Source organism: Mesocricetus auratus, unplaced genomic scaffold (assembly GCF_017639785.1).
Source record: "Mesocricetus auratus isolate SY011 unplaced genomic scaffold, BCM_Maur_2.0 Super-Scaffold_100007, whole genome shotgun sequence".
Lineage (NCBI taxonomy): Eukaryota > Metazoa > Chordata > Mammalia > Rodentia > Cricetidae > Mesocricetus > Mesocricetus auratus.
Window position 1 is genome coordinate 28,541,386 of NW_024429191.1, and position 17,936 is coordinate 28,559,321.

Genomic DNA, 17,936 nt, shown 5'->3' on the forward strand with positions numbered 1-17,936 from the left:
GTTGGGGGTTTTTAAAAGGGAAAAACTGAATCGTGGAGTTAGGCAAACATCATAAACATAACGGATGAGGAAGTTAAATGATAGCTTATGTCTTAACAGGAAGGTTATCTCTAGCAAGCATTCTTTAGACATGGAGCAGGAATGTGGTGAGCTAGTTCCTGGATGAGGGAGGGTTATCTTTTACGTTTATCTTGAGGTCTCCGGTTTCTCAGGAGAGGGCAGAAGGGCAAGTCACTCTGTGATGGGCTAGTCGCTAGGGGTCTAAAAATGTTGAGTTGGGATCTCTCACAATTTTGCTTTAAAGTACTGGACTAGACCAAGGTGGACAAAGAAGACTGTGTTTCCATGCAGACAGAAGCTGGTGTTTCTCTGGTTTTCAATTAGAACCTTTTGATGACTCCAAGTCTGGCTAAGAAACAAGGCTAAGGGCTTCCTCAGGCCTTGTGCTCAGTCTTGGCCTCTAAGAGAAGGCAAAGCTTTTCCCCTCTCCAGACCTGCATGTTTACTGCTGCTTGTTCCCAGAAGCACTTCCTTTCTGTACTCAGGGCCCTTTCTCTGCCCATTGCACTTTTGCCTGGATTTGATATCAGAGAAACCATGTATTAAAGTCACAGGCACCTTTATTTCTGGCCCCTCCCACCTCCCCCTGCTCTTGGCTCTCTCTTCCTTTTCCAATTTCCCAGCCCAGCTCATTCCATCTGGGTTATCTCAAAAGACCTTCGCAGAGGAAGTGATGCATCTGCATATGCTGGGTAAAGGGAAAAGGAAGAGTCTTTGAGATAAAGAAATGAACAAAGACATGGAAAGGACAAGGTGGCTCTGCCCCCAGGGAGGGACAAGAAGACCAGTTGTGGGAGCAGAAGAACCAGCTCAGATGCCCAGAAGTGAGAGGAGAGCCAGGATCCATTGGTTAAAAGGGTGTTGCCTTTGGGTGGTGGTGGCTCACCCCTTTAATCCCAGCAATTGGGAGGCAGAGGCAGGAGGATCTCTGTGAGTTCAAGGCCAACTTGGTCTACAAAGAGAGTTCCAGGACAGCCAGGGCTGTTGCACAAGAAACCCTGTCTCAAGAAACCAAAAAAAAAAAAAAAAAAAAAAAAAAAAAAAAAAAGGGATGTTGCCATATCAGGAACGATAGCAGGAAAATAAAGCTCCTGAGACGAACATGAAAGTATTTTTTTTTTTTTGGTTTTTCGAGACAGGGTTTCTCTGTAGCTTTGGAGGCTGTCCTGGAACTCACTTTGTAGACCAGGCTGGCCTCAAACTCATAGAGATCCTCCGGCCTCTGCCTCCCGAGTGCTGGGATTAAAGGCGTGCGCCACCAATGCCCAGCGAACATGAAACTATTATCCAAACAAAGATAGTTAAAGATAGTTGAAGTGAAAACAGGGAATGCTGCAGGCCTACTGAGACATCTCTAGTCCCATACAAGAGTGCATGTGTGTGTGTGTGTGTGTGTGTGCGTGTGTGCGTGTGTGTGTGTGTGTGTGTGTGTGTGTGTGTGTGTGTGTGTGTGCATAAACACACGCAATGATCAAATCTGTCTGGGCGTACGGAGAGTGGACTGTAGGAATGGCTGCAGGAATCTATGAGGCTTCTCACCCTCACAGGCAGGCCCATACAGCTGCCCCTAGGCTTCCTGTGCTCCAGGATAGCTATGAATGCAGATTAGCACATTTGAAGATCACAATGTTGTGTTACAAGGTCAAAGATCATCCCACCCCCAAGCCCCAGAGGCCATGGGATTTGGCCAGTGGGCAGCACAGGCAGGAAGTAGGGGCAGTGAGGACACTCTTCCTCCCAGCCACTTGGGACCTTGTGACTTCCTTCCCTCTTCCTAAGCCACAGCTTTCATAATTGCTGGTTATTATTGTCAAGGGCCAATCTACTGCTCTGTTGGCCCACTATGGGCTGGACATGTTTTACATGGCTTGATGCTTCATGTGCTGAAGGTTGGTCCCCACCGAGGTGGTATGGAAATGGTGGAATCTGGAAGAGGCGTGCCTAGTGGAAAGTAATTATGTCCTAGGGTCATTGTCCTTGGAAGAGACTAATGGTGCTCTCTCAGATTGAATTATTTCTCCCAGGAGAGTTAATCGTTATAAAAGGGAGAGACCAGTCTTTAAAGCTGCCTGGTTTCCTGTTTCCTACACGAACCTTTTTGCTTGTGACCCTGCACCTGCCATTCTTACCCTGTCCAGAAGGGGGCCCTCACAGAGGCCAGTCTAACTGTCTTTTCACCCCCTGAAACTTTGGGAACGTTTCAAGGGGTTTTATTTACTTATTTTTGAAGACAGGGTTTCTCCATGTGACAGCCCTGGCTGTCCTGGAACTGGCTCTGTAGACCAGGTTGGTCTTGAACTCACAGAGATCCTCCTGCCTCTGCCTCCGGAATGCTGGGATTAAAGTTATGTGCCACCGTCCCCAGATTCAATATTTATTTTTGTTTGTGTGTATGTGTCTGTGTGAGTGTATACCACCTATGTGTGGATGCCTGTTGGGGGAAGTCCTTCTGTGTATATGTTGATAAATAAAATACTGTTGGCCAATAGGGAAGCAAGATAGGTGGGACTAGGAGTTACAGAGGATTCTGGGAAATGTAGTTAAGAGTAGGGAGTTGTTGCTGCATGATCGTGGGGAGAGGATGCATGAGGCTGAGTCCTTGGTAAGATAAGACCTTATAAAAATATATATTAGTAATTATGGGCTAATAATTAAGTCAGAGCTAGCCAATAAGAAACAAAGACCCAGCACTCGGGAGGCAGGCGGATCTCTGTGAGTTCGAGGCTGGGCTGGACTGACAGCCTCCAAAACAATATAGAGAAACCCTGTCTCGTAAAACCAAAAAAAAAAAAAAAAAAAAAAAAAAAAGAAAAAGAAAAAGAAAAAGAAAACAGCCAACAGCTTCACAATTAATATAGTGTCTTGTGTGTTATTTGGGGGCTAAAGCAGCGACAGGATCTAGGTGGCTGGCGCGAGGAATGCACCTTACAGATGCCCACAGAAATCAGAAGGTAGCATCGGACTCTCTGGAATTGCATGTAGTTGTGAACCACCTGCTGTGGGTGATGGGAACAGATTTCAGGTCCTTCTGGAAGAGCAGCAAGTGTCCTACCCATGGACCCATCTATCAATTTCCAAAAACAGTGAACTATAAACCTCATTTCCTTTTATATCACCCAACCTCAGGTATTTTGTTCTAACACCAGGAAATAGACTAAAAGACTGCTCTGTGAGGCCTGGAGAAGGTCAGTCTTCACTGTGTTGGCTCAAGAGTCAACACCTGGCAATCTCCTTGAACCCTCATTACACATAAGAGATATCCTTAGCAAAACTTCCTTAAATGGTCCAGTGTGAAGTCCATTGATGCCATTACTCTCTTGCCATGACACTGACTCATGTAAACCATCTTTTTTTTTCATTTTAGCCATTTTTAATGAAATATTCAACTTGGTAAGTACATGTAGATTTGGCAGCTATTGATTTGGCAATTTTCTGCTATTGAGATTGATATAATATCTGTAACGAAAGATCAGAGAGAGGAGTCCAGGTTTGCTGCCCTCATGTGCCAGATAAAGATCATATTTTTATTGTCAATTATAAAGTTAATTCCATTCTCACTGAAATAATATATGGGTAAACCCACTTTTTTTTGTTTTTCAAAACAGGATTTCTCTGTAGCTTTGGAGTCTGTCCTGGAACTCGCTCTGTAGACCAGGCTGGCCTTGAACTCACAGAGACCCACCTGTCTTTGTCCCTCCAGTGCTGGGATTAAAGGCATGCGCCACCACCCCCAGACCCCCAAGTTCCCTCTTAAGATATTATTTGTAGGTATTTGACAGAGAATGTGTGACAGCATTGCTTTAGGAATGATGCAGTGATCTATTATTTATGATTTAATAAAGATTGCCTGAAGGATCAAAATGCAAAGCCAGCCATACTAGCTAGCTACAGAAGCTGGGTGGTGGTGGCACACACCATTAATCCCAGGACTCAGTGGACAGAGGAGGATGGATCTCTTTGAGTCCAAGGCTACCCAGGTCTACACAAGACTGAATCAGTCTAAAAGAGAAACAGCTCACACAAAGGAGATCTCACGCCTTTAACCCCAACTCTGGAGAGGTATATAGGGTAGGAGCAGACATTCGGTCTGGGGCAATTATGGCAATTTGGTCTCCAGCCACATTGAGGGCAGTTTTGTTTCAGCCTGGGTAGAGGTAAGAGCTATTGGCTTGGCTGCTTTGCTTTGAACTTCAGTTTGAAGCTTGAACCCTAGAATTTGTCTCTGGGTTTTTATTTTTCATGTTACAAAACACTGTCTGGAGTCCTGTCCCCAGCACTAAACAGAATCCAGAGAACAAGAGCTACCACATTCTCCATCTGCTTCCAAACTTGATCTAAGTGTTCCTTTGTACCAGACTAGTCCTTAGACAGGTGCATCTAGGTAAAGCATGGAGAACGAGAATAAAAAGGCACCAACGAAGAGGAACTGACTTACTATGTTAGAGGAAATTTGATTTAGACATACATCACACTTAACAACTGAAAACTAAATTTTCATATTCCAAACCTAAGAATCATGGTCAATGATTTTTAACAATTTGTCCTTGTCCCTTAGTGGAACAATGAATTAGATTTGAGGCAAGGGAAATGAGTGATTTTAAACTCCTCCCAAAGGATCTAAAACACTTACAGGGAATGTTGTTGTATCTCTTGATTTCTAGAGGATAAATAGGGATCCAGGAGAGACCCAGGACAGTCTGGCTTCCATGTGAGAAGAGTGCCAGAAAACCCCCTACACTAGATTAGAGGGGCACTGATGGAGTCTTTCAGGATTTTCTTCACGATGATCTTGGTGTCCTGGGCAGCTAAGTGAAGCACACGTCTGTGTATTATGCGTCTGAACCGGGGGACACAGCAATGTAAGCACGAGAGACATTTAACAGTGATGGAGAATGCACTCCGGAGAGCACAAGTCATCAGTCTCAGTCTCCAGTCCCCTCTGCAGAGAGTGCACCTGTTTTGGGACTTCATGCTGGCCTTGTACTCTAGTAATACTGTACCCAGGCTCAGGGCTACCTGCTGAAGTGATTGATCATTTATACCAAACTGTAGTCGGTACACTTTCACACACTCTTCCATGTCATCATTGTCCCTGATGCAAATGGAATGCTCCGAACATCCGCCATCTAGTCTCTCCTTCAAGGAGGCCACTCTCTCATCAATGATCTTCTCACATGTGTAACAGAGAGTGTTTAAGGGCACACAGCACCTGATGCTGGAGAGGTCTTTATGCAGTGTGTCTCTAAGCTTTGGGAAGTCATATAGTAGAGTTTCTAGATTGGATACCAAGTATATGGGGGGTATGTTCATCCTCTCCTGGATATTCTCCTGTATACTCTGTAGAAGACGGACCTCTGAAAGGACACATGTACTGAGGTCCCTGTCCAGCTTGGTACAGACAATATAGAACCTCTTCCCCATCCTCTGGATGAGCTTGGCAAGATTCACATGATTCGAGCTAAACTGCTCAGAGGCGATGATGATGAACAAGTCATACATGTTGAATTTCATCTATTTTCCATAGTTATCTATGGTTTGGGCTGTAGCCCCCAAGCCAGGCAGGTCCCACAGTATCACATTGGGAAACTGGGATGAAGAGTACTTCACCCGTGTCTGGGTGGTCCTCACCACCCCAGTGGGAGCCGAGTCATCTTCCTCATGGTCAATCATTCGGAGTGCATTGATGGAAGATGACATGCCATTGCCGGCGTCCCCAGTCAGAGTGATGTTCACTGGAGTTTGGGACAATGCTGCCATGGTCTCCTTGACCCCATACACCACGTCTAGAATTTTCCCTTTTCTCAAGGCCGTTTCAACGGTCCTGCTGATGTCAGGTAAAATGCTGCCCCCTGTTTGATATAACGTGGCAAAGGGGGAGGACGAATTCTGTGGAGCAAAAGGGGTCTCTGCCATGTTGGGGAGTAGTGGCTCAACCTGTAGAATGGTAGAAGAGTTGTGGAGTTAGACATGGCGGGTTATGGGAACCAACAGACTTCATATCACAACCTCGGGGTTCTGGATCCACAACCACGGAATAGCAAAGACGTTTCATTTACAAACAGAATGGTTCAGGAAATGATTGCACATTCACAGAGAGGTGCTCAGGAGGATGTTTGTGCAGCCGTTGTGTGAAGGGTGGTAGTTCTGAAGCAGGATGCTCCCATTAGTCAGATCACCCAGTGGGAACACAGGTCAGTCTAAGCGAGTAGGCAGGATGGACAACTGAAAATGTGAAGGCTAGCTCTCCTCACTAAGCCACGTGCTGGTGAGGACCTGCAAGCCTACTGTATAATTGAGTTATTCCTTTCTAAATAGTACACAGCCTTTTCCTTTTTCAAAAGACATTTTTTTAAATTGGGGATAGCATTTTTCTAAGAAATGCTCATCTCTCATCAACTTCAACAGATAAAACAATTTCTAAATAGTCTGCCACTGATGTCTTGGTCAGTACTTATGTTTGGATATTTCTGTGTGTGACTATTGGTAACATTATTATTGGAGGGACTCAAGTTGAAGTGTGAGTGCAGATTTTTCTTGCTGGCTGGTGGCTTGCAATGAAATTAGTGGGACTGGCCCAGGACTGAGAAAAGGACTGGGTGGGCTCACCAAGTGGGTTCTACACAAAGTTACAACACAAGCTGCTCCTTACGGATGGACTATGCTATCCTCTCTGAAAATTCAACTTTCTTCTTAGGCAGGATCATAAATAAAAACATTCTATCACCCAGGGCTAGTGAGATGGCTCAGTAGCTAAGGACACTTGACGTTGAATCTAATGATCTGAGTTCAATCCCAAGAACCCACATAGAGAGAGAACTGACTCCCAAAATTTGTCCTCCAACCACCCTCACATGCATGCTTGAGCATATGCACACACACACACACACACACACACACACACACACACACACACAATGTAATAAATTAAAACAATTCTGAAATCCAAGGCCTTTTTTTTCTTTTAAATAGAGCCTTTCTGTCACATTAGGAACATCCAATGGAACACCTGGAGATATGTCTTGTCCTTACATTGAGTGGGGATGTTTCTCTAGAAGACCCCATTATTTATCTGTGGGACACATTCATGACCATGATACATCCTCGGGCAGCTTCCCAGCTTCCATAATATCCTTGGGCTTGGGCACCCCATTCACATATGCCTCTCCTGGGATTGCACCTGAGTATAACCCAGTTCTGCTCGCCACAGCCTTGCTATCCAGTCTTGGGACTTGGATTTATCCTCTACAAAAGGAAATGGGCCTAGAGACCATCCTGTGTTCGAGGCACTCAGCTCTTTGTAACATGGACACACTCCTGGAACTTCAGGTTTCTGCCTCAAGCATCAGAAAATCATGCTACCCACCTCCCAGGACTTGTGAGATGGTTTCATGACAAGGTCCGTGTGATGCTCTCTGCACACCTCTCAGCTCTCTTGGTGAGGCTCTCTGGTTTTACTGGGGTCTCCGAGGAAGCCGTTCCTCGGGTTCTTCCTGCACTCTTCCACTTTAACGACACAGCAAGAAGGTCCTGTGTCTGTGAGTCTGGGTTGGGTCCTTCGAATGCCTTATCTCACGTAATAGTCCTCAAACCCTATTAGATAAGTGGTATTCATTATTGATCATTGTGGGTGAAGAAACAAAGAATTATGAATAGTTTAATAGTCTTTTTATTTTTTTAGACAGGGTCTTGCTTTGTAACCCACGCTGACCTCAAATTTATGATCCTCCTGTCTCAGTCTCTCTAGTACTGGGATTACACGGGCATACCACCATGTCTAAGAACCAGTCTTGAATTACACACAGAGTGTAAGGACTCTAAAGTTGATCCCTGGAATGGCACTCCGTGTTTCTGCCTGTCTAGTGAAGACAATCCTACTCAATAGAGGCTGTGATGTGTGCTGAGGGGCTTCCCTAGGAAGCCCTGGTCTACCCACTGCCACCAGTTGCCATTGACACACTTATATGGACACGTATTTTATAATTTTGGAAACCAAAGAGTTCTGTAGTCTTTTATGTGCACCCTACAACTGAACTGCAATAGTAAAGGAAATTCCCCCAGTGTCTCCAGCTACTCGGAACTTGTTTTGGGGTTAAGCTCATCAAGAGACCATGATGCTTCATCAAATGATCACAAAGAGGTCCAGAGTTCAGTGGGAGGGAGAATATGGGAAAGATTGCTGTCATGTATCACATCTGCATAGAGGCTGCAAGCCCTTTAAGCCAGCAACTATGGAGACTATTCAGAGCCCTCCTCCAGCAGTTCCTGCATCAGATCTGAGATGACAGGGCTCAAACCGGGCGCTGCTTTCTGCCTCAGAGTGTCAAGGTGCCACGAACTGGGTATATAGGCACCATGGTGGGTTGGTATATTCTGAGGCAAAGTTGGCTGGAAGTCAGGGCAATGAAGCCAGACAAAGAGAGCACATTTTGCAATGGTGTGTGGAGATGGGGGGTGGGCAGAAAAAAGCGGTGCAACATTTAGTAGTGTCTTGTCCCCAAGGCAGCTCTCCTCCCTTGCCTGTTATTGGCCAAGGTCTCATTCTGTGTCTGCTTTGCTTTACCATGAGTTTTACTCACCAGAAGAAGATGAGTGCAAACCATGCTTTTGCTCAGAACCATTTATGTCACTGTGACTGGAGATGGGGACTTCTCACACTTGTACACCCTGTACTAGACCCTGTGGGAGATGGTGCAGGTCAGGGCTACACACAGGATCCAGGAACTCTCAAGAGGGCTGTGTCCTGCTGCAGTCTGTGTATTACAAGTAGACCATGGACAAGGCCATGAGTAACTGGGTGAAGCTGCAAGTTCCTTCCGGAGCCACTCTGTAGAGTGTTGTGGTGGATAGCCTCAGAGTACTGTAGCTCAGAACAGTGACCCAGTGTCTGAAAAGAATTCTTGTTGAGACTCATGTGTCCCCCATTTCCCTTTTTTTGAGGATCCTTTCCAGATTATACCCCTATTTCACCCCACTCTGTAAAGGTTGAAGATTCCCATGCAAGAATGTAGATCCTTGTGGATTTTGGAGGCAGCTTAAGAAGAAGATGCAATTAGAGAGGGGAGCTGGGTCTGGGAAGAAGAATCAGACGTGGGCAGTGTCTTTGAAGTCTCCCAACAGACACAGAACTGAGAGCATGCTCACACACACTTGTCCATAGCTGCATGGAAGGTGGTAGGTACCATACAATTCACTCTGGCACTATTTTATTCCATTTAGTTCACTGAACTGAGTTTTACTATTTTCTAACTTGAAAACATGCTTATTATAATACACTAAATAAATTTCATGGCTTACCTGATGTAAAATGAAGCACATTTACAAGTGGTTTTTATTTATTTATTTCCGTATAGGGCTCTATGTAGTTCACATATCACACCACTGTTATGAATCTCCATCAGAAAGATTCATGGAAATGTGGGAACCAGATTAGACTAAGTAATGAACCTGAAATCAAGGATTTTTGTGAACTAATATCCTTGTGTGTTCTAAAACCCTCATTTATTATTCATTCCTTATTCCTTATTTGATCACCATTAGGAAAGACTGACAGAAAACTCAAGATGTTTATTTATCTCTGGAGAATATGATAAACTTCCTCAAGGTGAATGGGGACAATACTGAGTCCAGCTGCTCGGGGAAGATAGTGTTTGAAAAGTTAGTAAATTTATAGATGAGTTAGTGAGTTGGTGCCTTAAACAGAGTCACTGCAACACAAATAAAACATTTGGATGGAGTCAGACAAAAAGGTCACTAAGCTACCTTATATTAAAACCCACCCTGAGGTCTAGACAAGAAACAACTCCTTTTTCTTTCATATTTTTCATCTATCTTAGATACTGCCTGTGGTCCATTCTGATCGTGGGATGTATTCTTATGGAGAGATGAAGAGGAGCTATCTTAGGTCCCAAGAGAACATGGGCTGGCACGCTCTGCCCTCTTTCTTCAAATTTAGCCACCAGTAGAAAACCCACAGGCTAGGCTTATGCAGGTGAGCTAGACATTTGCCTTCATGCTGGTGGCTTGGATGGATTTGAGCAGCAAAGATGGTTCAGTGCTGTGTGGTACTGAAGTCAGAGAGGGGCCCTGCCCAAGCAAAAAAATAGGCAAGATCTAGGGTTCTGTGACCTGGTGTCACAGTCCTACTTTTCGTATCTTAAAGACAGAAGTTGTGGGAGACTGGCGGTGAACAGGCTGCATTGAAGAGGCTTTTACTTACCAGCTGCAGAGGAGGGATTAAGTGGGGTCCGGATGTTAGCTGCCTTTCAGAAAAACGTTGCTGTCCTCCAGCAGTTCTCTCCCGAGCGATCTAGAACTGGAATGCAGACCCAGAAAGTCCAGAGATGAGATGCAGAGGTCTGGGGTTCTTCCAAGAGATGGTCAGGAGGAGTAGGAGCTGGCTAACTGAGCAAGTGGATTGCCTCCTTTCTGCCTCTGGTCTCTGTGCAGACCTTGTTTTTTTTTTTTTTTTTTTTTTTTTGGCCGGCTGTTGCGATATCTGAGTTCTGCTTGGCAAGGCTGGGAGGGGGAGTGCACTCCAGTGAGAATAGGTTTCAGTTTCAATTCCTGGAAAACAGCTGGTTTGAAGGATTAGGCTGGGCAGGCTACATAGTATTCTTTACAGAGTGGACAGAGTGTTGCTCGGCTGATCTGAGTTCAACATAAGTAAGGATGGGGGAGGGGTGAGGGATGGGTGGGTGATGGATGAGTCCTTGAGTCAGGGGTTTGCCATGTCTGCTTAGGGACCTTAACAGCCAGCCCAGGGTCAGAGCATCCTGTGTTAGCACCTGCTCCTTCTTTCCATGGACACCACCTGGGTAATGCTAACCTTCAGATCTGCAAACTCTGGCCCCTCGGGTGCTTGGAGACACGGCTGCAACCTTGTTCTGTGTGAGTGTTCTCCCTGGCTGCCAGCTCCCGTGATTCTCCTGACCTCACTGTCTTCATAAAGGAGAAAGCCAGAGCACCAGGGAGTGGGGAGTCAGGCTCTGGTCCTCGCAGTCGGTGTTTGAGTGGGAAGGGGGTCTGAGCTGAGAAGGGCAGTTTTCATTTCCCTAAGATCCAGGAGCTAGTTTATTAGATGGACACCTGAGCAAAAGCAGGAATTGGAGACTCTGGTCCTGGCATAGACGCATTGCCCCCATGTGATGTTTTCATGACGAAAAGCAGAAGTGTTCTCTAGCGACTGGCACAGGCTCAGTGACAGAGGGGACAGGCGAGAGGAGCCATGTTGCTTTCAGAGGGTCAGGGCAGCTCTGTCATTCAGTCCCTTTGCTGCTTTTCTGTACCTCCTGGCACAGCTGAGTCACGAGGAGCAGGGGTGTGCATGCAAGCAGAGCTGAGCCTGTTTCAGAGTCACCGTGCAGTGAGATGGGCTGGGCAGGGAGGGAGGAGGAGGCTCACACAGGCACTTCCCAGTGCCCTGAACACAACTTCTGCTGACTGGGGGACTTGTTGCCCAGAGGTCTGTGAAATATGACCCTCTGTCACCTCTCCAGGTGACCAGTAGTATGATCCTCTACTTGTTATGGTAGCTTTTGCTTTCTCCTTCCTGGAAAAGACTGAGTTTCTGAGAAGAGGACTAAGTAGGAACTTTTTTTTTCATTCCTGTTCTTGTTTAATTAACTGGAGTTTTGAGTGATAGCCAGAGGCTGTCCCTCCTTTTTGCTTCCCTCTAAGTCCTTGGCCTGGGTAGAAACCAGACTACTGCAAGTCTGGCTGATTTCGATCTGTCTTTAGAGATTGGTGGGGCCTGTCTATCTGTTCTGCTTTCTTTATGTGATTTTCATAAGAACAAAGAGGAACAGGTCTTAGGGCAGTACAGGAAGATCAGAAAGAGAGTTTCTGGAACCTTTTATGTCAGTGAGCCAGAATTCCAACCCAGGTTCCCTGGACCTCAGAGTCAGTCCTCTCGTGCTCTTGCTCCTGGAGAGGAACCGAGGCTGGTACCACAGGCCTTGTATGATTGGGCATCAGGGGAAGGCTTCTTAAGTCAGGATGACATAATGGTTGGATGCAGAGTGTGAGCACAGAGGATAATCAGAACTCAGGCAGCCTATCCTTGAAAAGGCCATTTGTATTTGGTGAGGTGGTCTGCAGTTAGACCTCCCTGATGAGGCTAGGCTGATGGTTAACTTCAGGTGGTCGCCTGTTTAGAAGCTGCCTGGGTAAACTGCCATGGGGACACATGCTAATCTATTTAGTTGAGAGATGGAGATAAGGAGAGTAGTTGCAGACTACTACTTTGTATTATAATAGCGAGTTCCAGGCCCTGGCTGTCCTGGAACTCATGCTATAGACCAGGCTGGCCTTGAACTCCACCTGAATCTGCCTCCTGAGTGCTGGAACTAAAGGCGTGAGCTTCCATGACCAACACAGACCCTTAACATCTGAGTTACTCAAGATCCTACTTCAAGGGCTGGAGAGATGGCTCAGCAGTTAAGGGCACTGACAGCTCTTCCAGAGGACCCTGGTTCAATTCCCAGCACCCACATGATAGCTCACAGCTGTCTGTAACTCCTGTTCCTGGAGACCCTGACACCCATGGCAAAATACCAATGCACATGAAATAAGAATTAATAAAAAAAAGTACCTACTTCAACAGGCTTTTACTTTGGTAAATCATTAATTCACTGTAGATAGACCATAAAGTATTCAGTACTGGTGATTCGCTGTTTACTTTCTCTGACACTGAAGTGACAGTGGGGACTGCCTCTCTCCTGCCCTTGGCCCTTTCGGTCAACAATGATTTCCTGGTACTGTCTGTCCATTGCCACAGCAGGTTACACTCCACACAAAGACTCACGCTGACTCACTCTGCAGACCTGTCAATCAATATCATACCTACCACACATGGAGGCATGCCCATGTCCAGACACATGCACAAATCCATATGCACACACACACACACACACACACACACACACACACACACACACACACACACACACTATAAACACCTTGCAGCCACAGAGCCTTGTATCCACTATTGGGACAGGCTAAAGAAGCCATCTTCAATTTGCTTTGTGACTAGAGAAAGAGCCCTCGTATTTCTGTTAGGGGTAATGTAGGTATCTAGCTCCAAGCTCAGCAAATATAGTTTCTCATGGACATTTATTATTATTATTATTATTATTATTATTATTATTTTGGTTTTTAGAGACAGGATTTCTCTGTGTAGCCCTGGCTGTCCTGGAACTCTGTAGACCAGGCTGGTCTCCAATTCAGAGATCCACCTGTTGGAGTGCTAGGGTTAAAAGTGTACAGCACCGCCACCACCACCCAGTGGACCTCGTTCCTGTGTGTGACTCCAACTCACAGAAGGGTTGTATACTGGAGCATGGAGGAGGCCCCGACAGTAAGGGCTTTCCTGGTCTCCTGCTCTCACAGGGTTGGGGACACGTGCCATTCTTCCTCCCACAAAGCACCCTCAGAGGTAATCTATCACAGGCTGTCAAGCTTAGAGCTCAGTTATCATGAAGACACACCTCAGTTCTTCAGCATACAGAACTGTACTGTGACTCCCACAAGGAAAGCATGGTGTTTACAGTTGGGGATCAAAAGGGCATTTACCCCTCCCGCAGCTGCCCCCTCCTGCCTGTGGCCTGACACTGGATGCTGGCCCTAGTGGACTCAGGAAGTGTGTGCAGCAGAGGCTCACTTCCTTTGGAGGAGGTGGTTTCTCTCAGCACTTTCTGGTGTACTTCCGGTGAGACAGAGCAGTTTTAACACTTCGTCTCCTTTTCAAAATCTCATTTATTTGTCTGCTGTCTCAGCTGTCATCATTTATGTCACACCGACTACATTCACAGATCATTTTGCAGTTTCAAAATAATTGTCTTTCCATTCTCTGAAGTGATAGAGAGTGGGATTATTTTCTCATGTAACATTTTGTTTTTCTAATAACGAACGCATTTTGCCCTGGCTCACACATTTCATGTAAAAAAATGTCTCTCTTAGAGACAACCAGTTTTGTCTAGGGATGAGACTCCTGACAGGTTACTTAGTCCCAAATGATCAGCCCTAAACACTTACATGGACAAGCAGCGTTAAATGGACTCTGCATTTGTGTCTCTCTGTGTGTTATGTATGTACGTGTGTAACAATAATTAAAGAAAAAGGGGTCATGAATCTTAAATGAAGTGGAGGGATGTGGGAGAAGTTCGAGGGGGAAATGGAGGCATGAAAATGACGCAAATAGAGTATTCGTGTTTGGAAGACTCAAAAAAAGAATGTTAAATTAAAAAAGAAAAGGGTCTTAGGAAAAATTCTTCTTTTCTGAAGCAGCCTGTAGGTGTCACTATGGTCTCACATTTCATTCTCTCAAGCACTCCGAGCACAGCTTCTATCCACTTGGGAACTGTGGGCAAGGATGGTAATTAAGGGGTGATGGGCAGGAGGTCACAGGCTTAGTCATGTGACTTTTCTGGAGAGTTGGAAAGAGTCACCTCTTCCCTCCAGATGCAGCAAAGATGTCTCCTCCAAGCCTGTCTTAGTCAAGCAGCAAATATTCTGGGGTGATTTGCAGACGCTTGGGTGACTGAAGGCAGTGTCCTCACTGAGAGAGCTACTCAGTACTGCATGAGTACTGCATCCTTGGAAGCTCCTGTGCAGGCTATAGACAGCTAGCTCTACTGCAGAAAGTCTCCTCTTCCCCAGAAAGTGCTGGCTGCTCATATAACCTTGGGGGAGGGACTTGTGAGTCTTGACCCTTTGAGTTTCTTGAGTATCTAATTTTCCTTAGGTCCTTGGGTCTTATGAGCCTCCCTCCTCCCTTCAGGAGGGAGTGACTATTTCAGTCCAGGGAAAGCAGCTATGCAACACAGATTGGACCTGGGATTTACATGGCACACCACATTTTTGTTTTTAAAGATAGGGTTTCTCTGTGTGGTTCTGGTTGTCCTGGAACTCGCTCTGTAGACCAGGCTGACGTAGAACTCACAGAGATCCTCCTGTCTCTGCCTCTGCTGGGATTACAGGTGAGTGCCTCAACCATCAGGTCAAATTCTTGGTTTTATTCCCCGTTTGCCCAGCAGGAGGAACTGGACAAAGCGTGAGCTAAAACCAGTGTGTTGACTTATTCTAGAAAGACTTGACATGCCTCCTCGTGACCGACAATGTCAGTAGCATACAAGGCATGTATTGGGAAACTGGAAAGAAGGGAACTGGAGAAGTTCCCATTGCGTTAATGGAATGCACAAAGGAACGAGTCTGTGTCGACTGTGGAGCTGCTTCTCAGTGCAGATCAAATACTTGAGCTGAGTCCAATCAGAAGAGCACACAGATAGCGCCATCTTACAGCCCTTTCTGATGTTTTTGTTTGTTTGTTTGTTTTGAGATAGGGTTTCTCTGTGTAACAGCCTAGTTGTACTGGCACTCACTCTGTATACCAGGCTGGCCTCAATCTCAAACAGATCAGCCTGCCTCTGCCTCTGAGTGCTGGGATTAAAGGTGTGCCCACCATGGCAGGGTTTAAACCTTATTTTGAGATTGCAGTTCCATGGGTGGTGCAGGTGAGGGCATCCTGTGGGTGAGGGGCTTGTGAGTTCTCTCACAGTCAGGGTAACCTAGGTATTGTCTGTGGGTTCAACCCTTTAAGGAAAATGAGGAGGTTACAATTGAGTCCCTTAGATCTGTGTAGCACATTCTACTCCACCCCCAAACTGAGCCCCATCAGAAGATCCAGGAGGCAGGAGTAGGCAGATAAGAGGGATGTTTATCTCCTCCTCACTGCTGTATTGGATGAGTTTAAGCAACACATAATAATACAAGCTAGTTGGTACGGAAGACCATCAGAAGGGTGGAGAGTTCGCACAGAGGTTAAGAGCACTTGTTGCTCTTGTAGAGGACCCAGGTTCGATTCCCAGCACCCACAAGATGCTTCACAAACTTCTTTAATTCCCATCACAGAAGATCTGATGCCCTCTGTGGGCTCCAGTCATGTATACGGTACACATATACACATGCAGGCAAAACGCTCATATACGCAAAAATAACTATATTAATCTTTAAAAAGAAGAGAATCAGAGAGGGGCTCAGTTGTGAACTCCCTGAGTGGAATAATCCAGACCTCCAGGACTCCTGTCCTGATGTCAGGGGTTGGATTTCATGCTGCCTCACGAACAGTGTCATAATGGTTAATCTTCACTGTCATTTTTTTGGTTTAAAATTATGTGGAGTCTGGTTGTATCTGTGGGAGTATTTCTAGGGAGGTTTAGTGTCGGTAGGAAGACCCATCCTGAATGTGGGCGGCATCTTTCCTGGACTGAGGGCAGGGATGGAATGAAATCACCCGTCAGCGTTTGTTGCTGTCTTTCCTGAGTGCAGACAGGAAGTGACCAACTGTCCCATTCTCCCGCTTTCATACCTGGGTGCCACCATGGGCTGTGTGCTGGCCTGAATCACAGTGACTCCCACAGGCTCATAGGTTTGAATGCTTGCTACCCAGTTGGGGGGATGTTTGGGAAGCATTAGAAGGAGTGGTCTTGTTGGAGAGGCTTTGAGGGGCCAAACGTTCATACCATTTCCAGTCAGCTCCCTCTGTCTGCTGCTTGGGGATATAAGCCCCTGATTAAATGCTTTCTTTTTCAAGTTGCCTTGGTCGTGGCGTTTTATCAGAGCATTAGGAGAGTAACCGCGACATGTGTAGCTTTTTATAAACCACGAGCAAAAATTAACCCTTGTTTTAAAATTGTCTTTGTCAGAGAAACGGGTAAGAAAACTAACAGAAGCCCTCCACTTACCTGCTATGGAAGTGACTGTGGCCAGATGCTACTTTTGTCCTGAAGTGTCACCCCTCTCTCCTAAGGAAACAGCTTGAGCTCAGGCAGGGCCGGATGGAAAGACCCTCAAACGGTTCTTATCCAGAAAGAGGATGCTCAGCAAAGGAAGGGATGATGTGTGAAGTTCTGAGGTCCCCCTAAGACATCCAGATCCCGAGACCGAGGAGGCACTGAGAGTGGCCTGATCTTTCTGGATTCCCTCCAGATCCAGTCCACGGAAAGCCCCAATCCTCGTTTTGCAATTTCTACACCTCGGCTCTTCATGCTCTGGCCCTGTACAATGGGAACTACAATGAGGGCTGGTTTGGTTCCTATTTTTGGATATTCGGCCAGTTCCTCACCGTTCTCAGAGAGGCGGAGCCTAACTCCAGGCTTTGCATATTCTGCTCTGAGATGATCACAGTTCAGCCACCTACAGGGTCAGACCTTCCGGGTTGACTGTGTAGAATCTTACGTGGACTCCATCTTCCCAGCTTCTTTCATCTTACCCTGGAGATGAAACTCCATCAACTCCTGGAGCCCCCTGGTCCCTCCGATGGCTGCACACAGTCACCCAGGCTGCTCCCGGACACTGCTTCCTTTCTCAACTGCTCCTCCCACTTTACAGTCTTCATAGGAGAGACGATGTCGTCAAGAGAGTGGGAAAGTGGTCTCCTGTTAGTGCGCAGGTGTCGTAGTGGGAAGAGTGTTGAGAACGGTTTGTTTAATGGCTAACTTCTGGATGGAGCCAGGGCTGGGTTTGTTCCTGTCATAGTAGCACGATCATTGGTAATATTCCCGGGATGGAAGGTGGGGTGGGTGGGTGGACTTCTAGGAAAGGCAGGTGCAGGACACAGGAACCTTGTTTCTTTCGGAAGGTCAGGGTAGCTCTGTCATACCCTCTGCTGTTCCATAATCTCTGGAAGTTCTCCCTGCAAATGGGAATAAGGAGGAGAAGGGGTCGAGGGTGGAGCGGAGCCTGTGCAGTACCCTGGCTGGAGGCAGGTTGGGCAGGATTGGAGCTATGCAACCCTGAATTGTCCAGAGTCTTGCTCTGGAGACCCGAGCACAAATTGTGCCCGATTTCCTCTCTCTTGTGCCTCAATGCCACCCCTGTTT

At 46.3% G+C, this 17,936-nt stretch overlaps 1 protein-coding gene across 1 annotated transcript; it reads right to left on the bottom strand.

Annotated features, from left to right (window-relative positions):
* Nucleotides 1–4,797: 4,797 nt before the first annotated feature.
* LOC121141307 (immunity-related GTPase family M protein 1-like) lies at nt 4,798–17,406 on the bottom strand. The gene is given in 4 exon segments (XM_040748500.1): nt 4,798–5,994; nt 7,424–7,650; nt 10,277–10,372; nt 16,800–17,406. Coding segments are annotated over 2 exon segments (1,224 nt in total). The 5' UTR covers nt 7,451–7,650; nt 10,277–10,372; nt 16,800–17,406.
* Nucleotides 17,407–17,936: the final 530 nt, after the last annotated feature.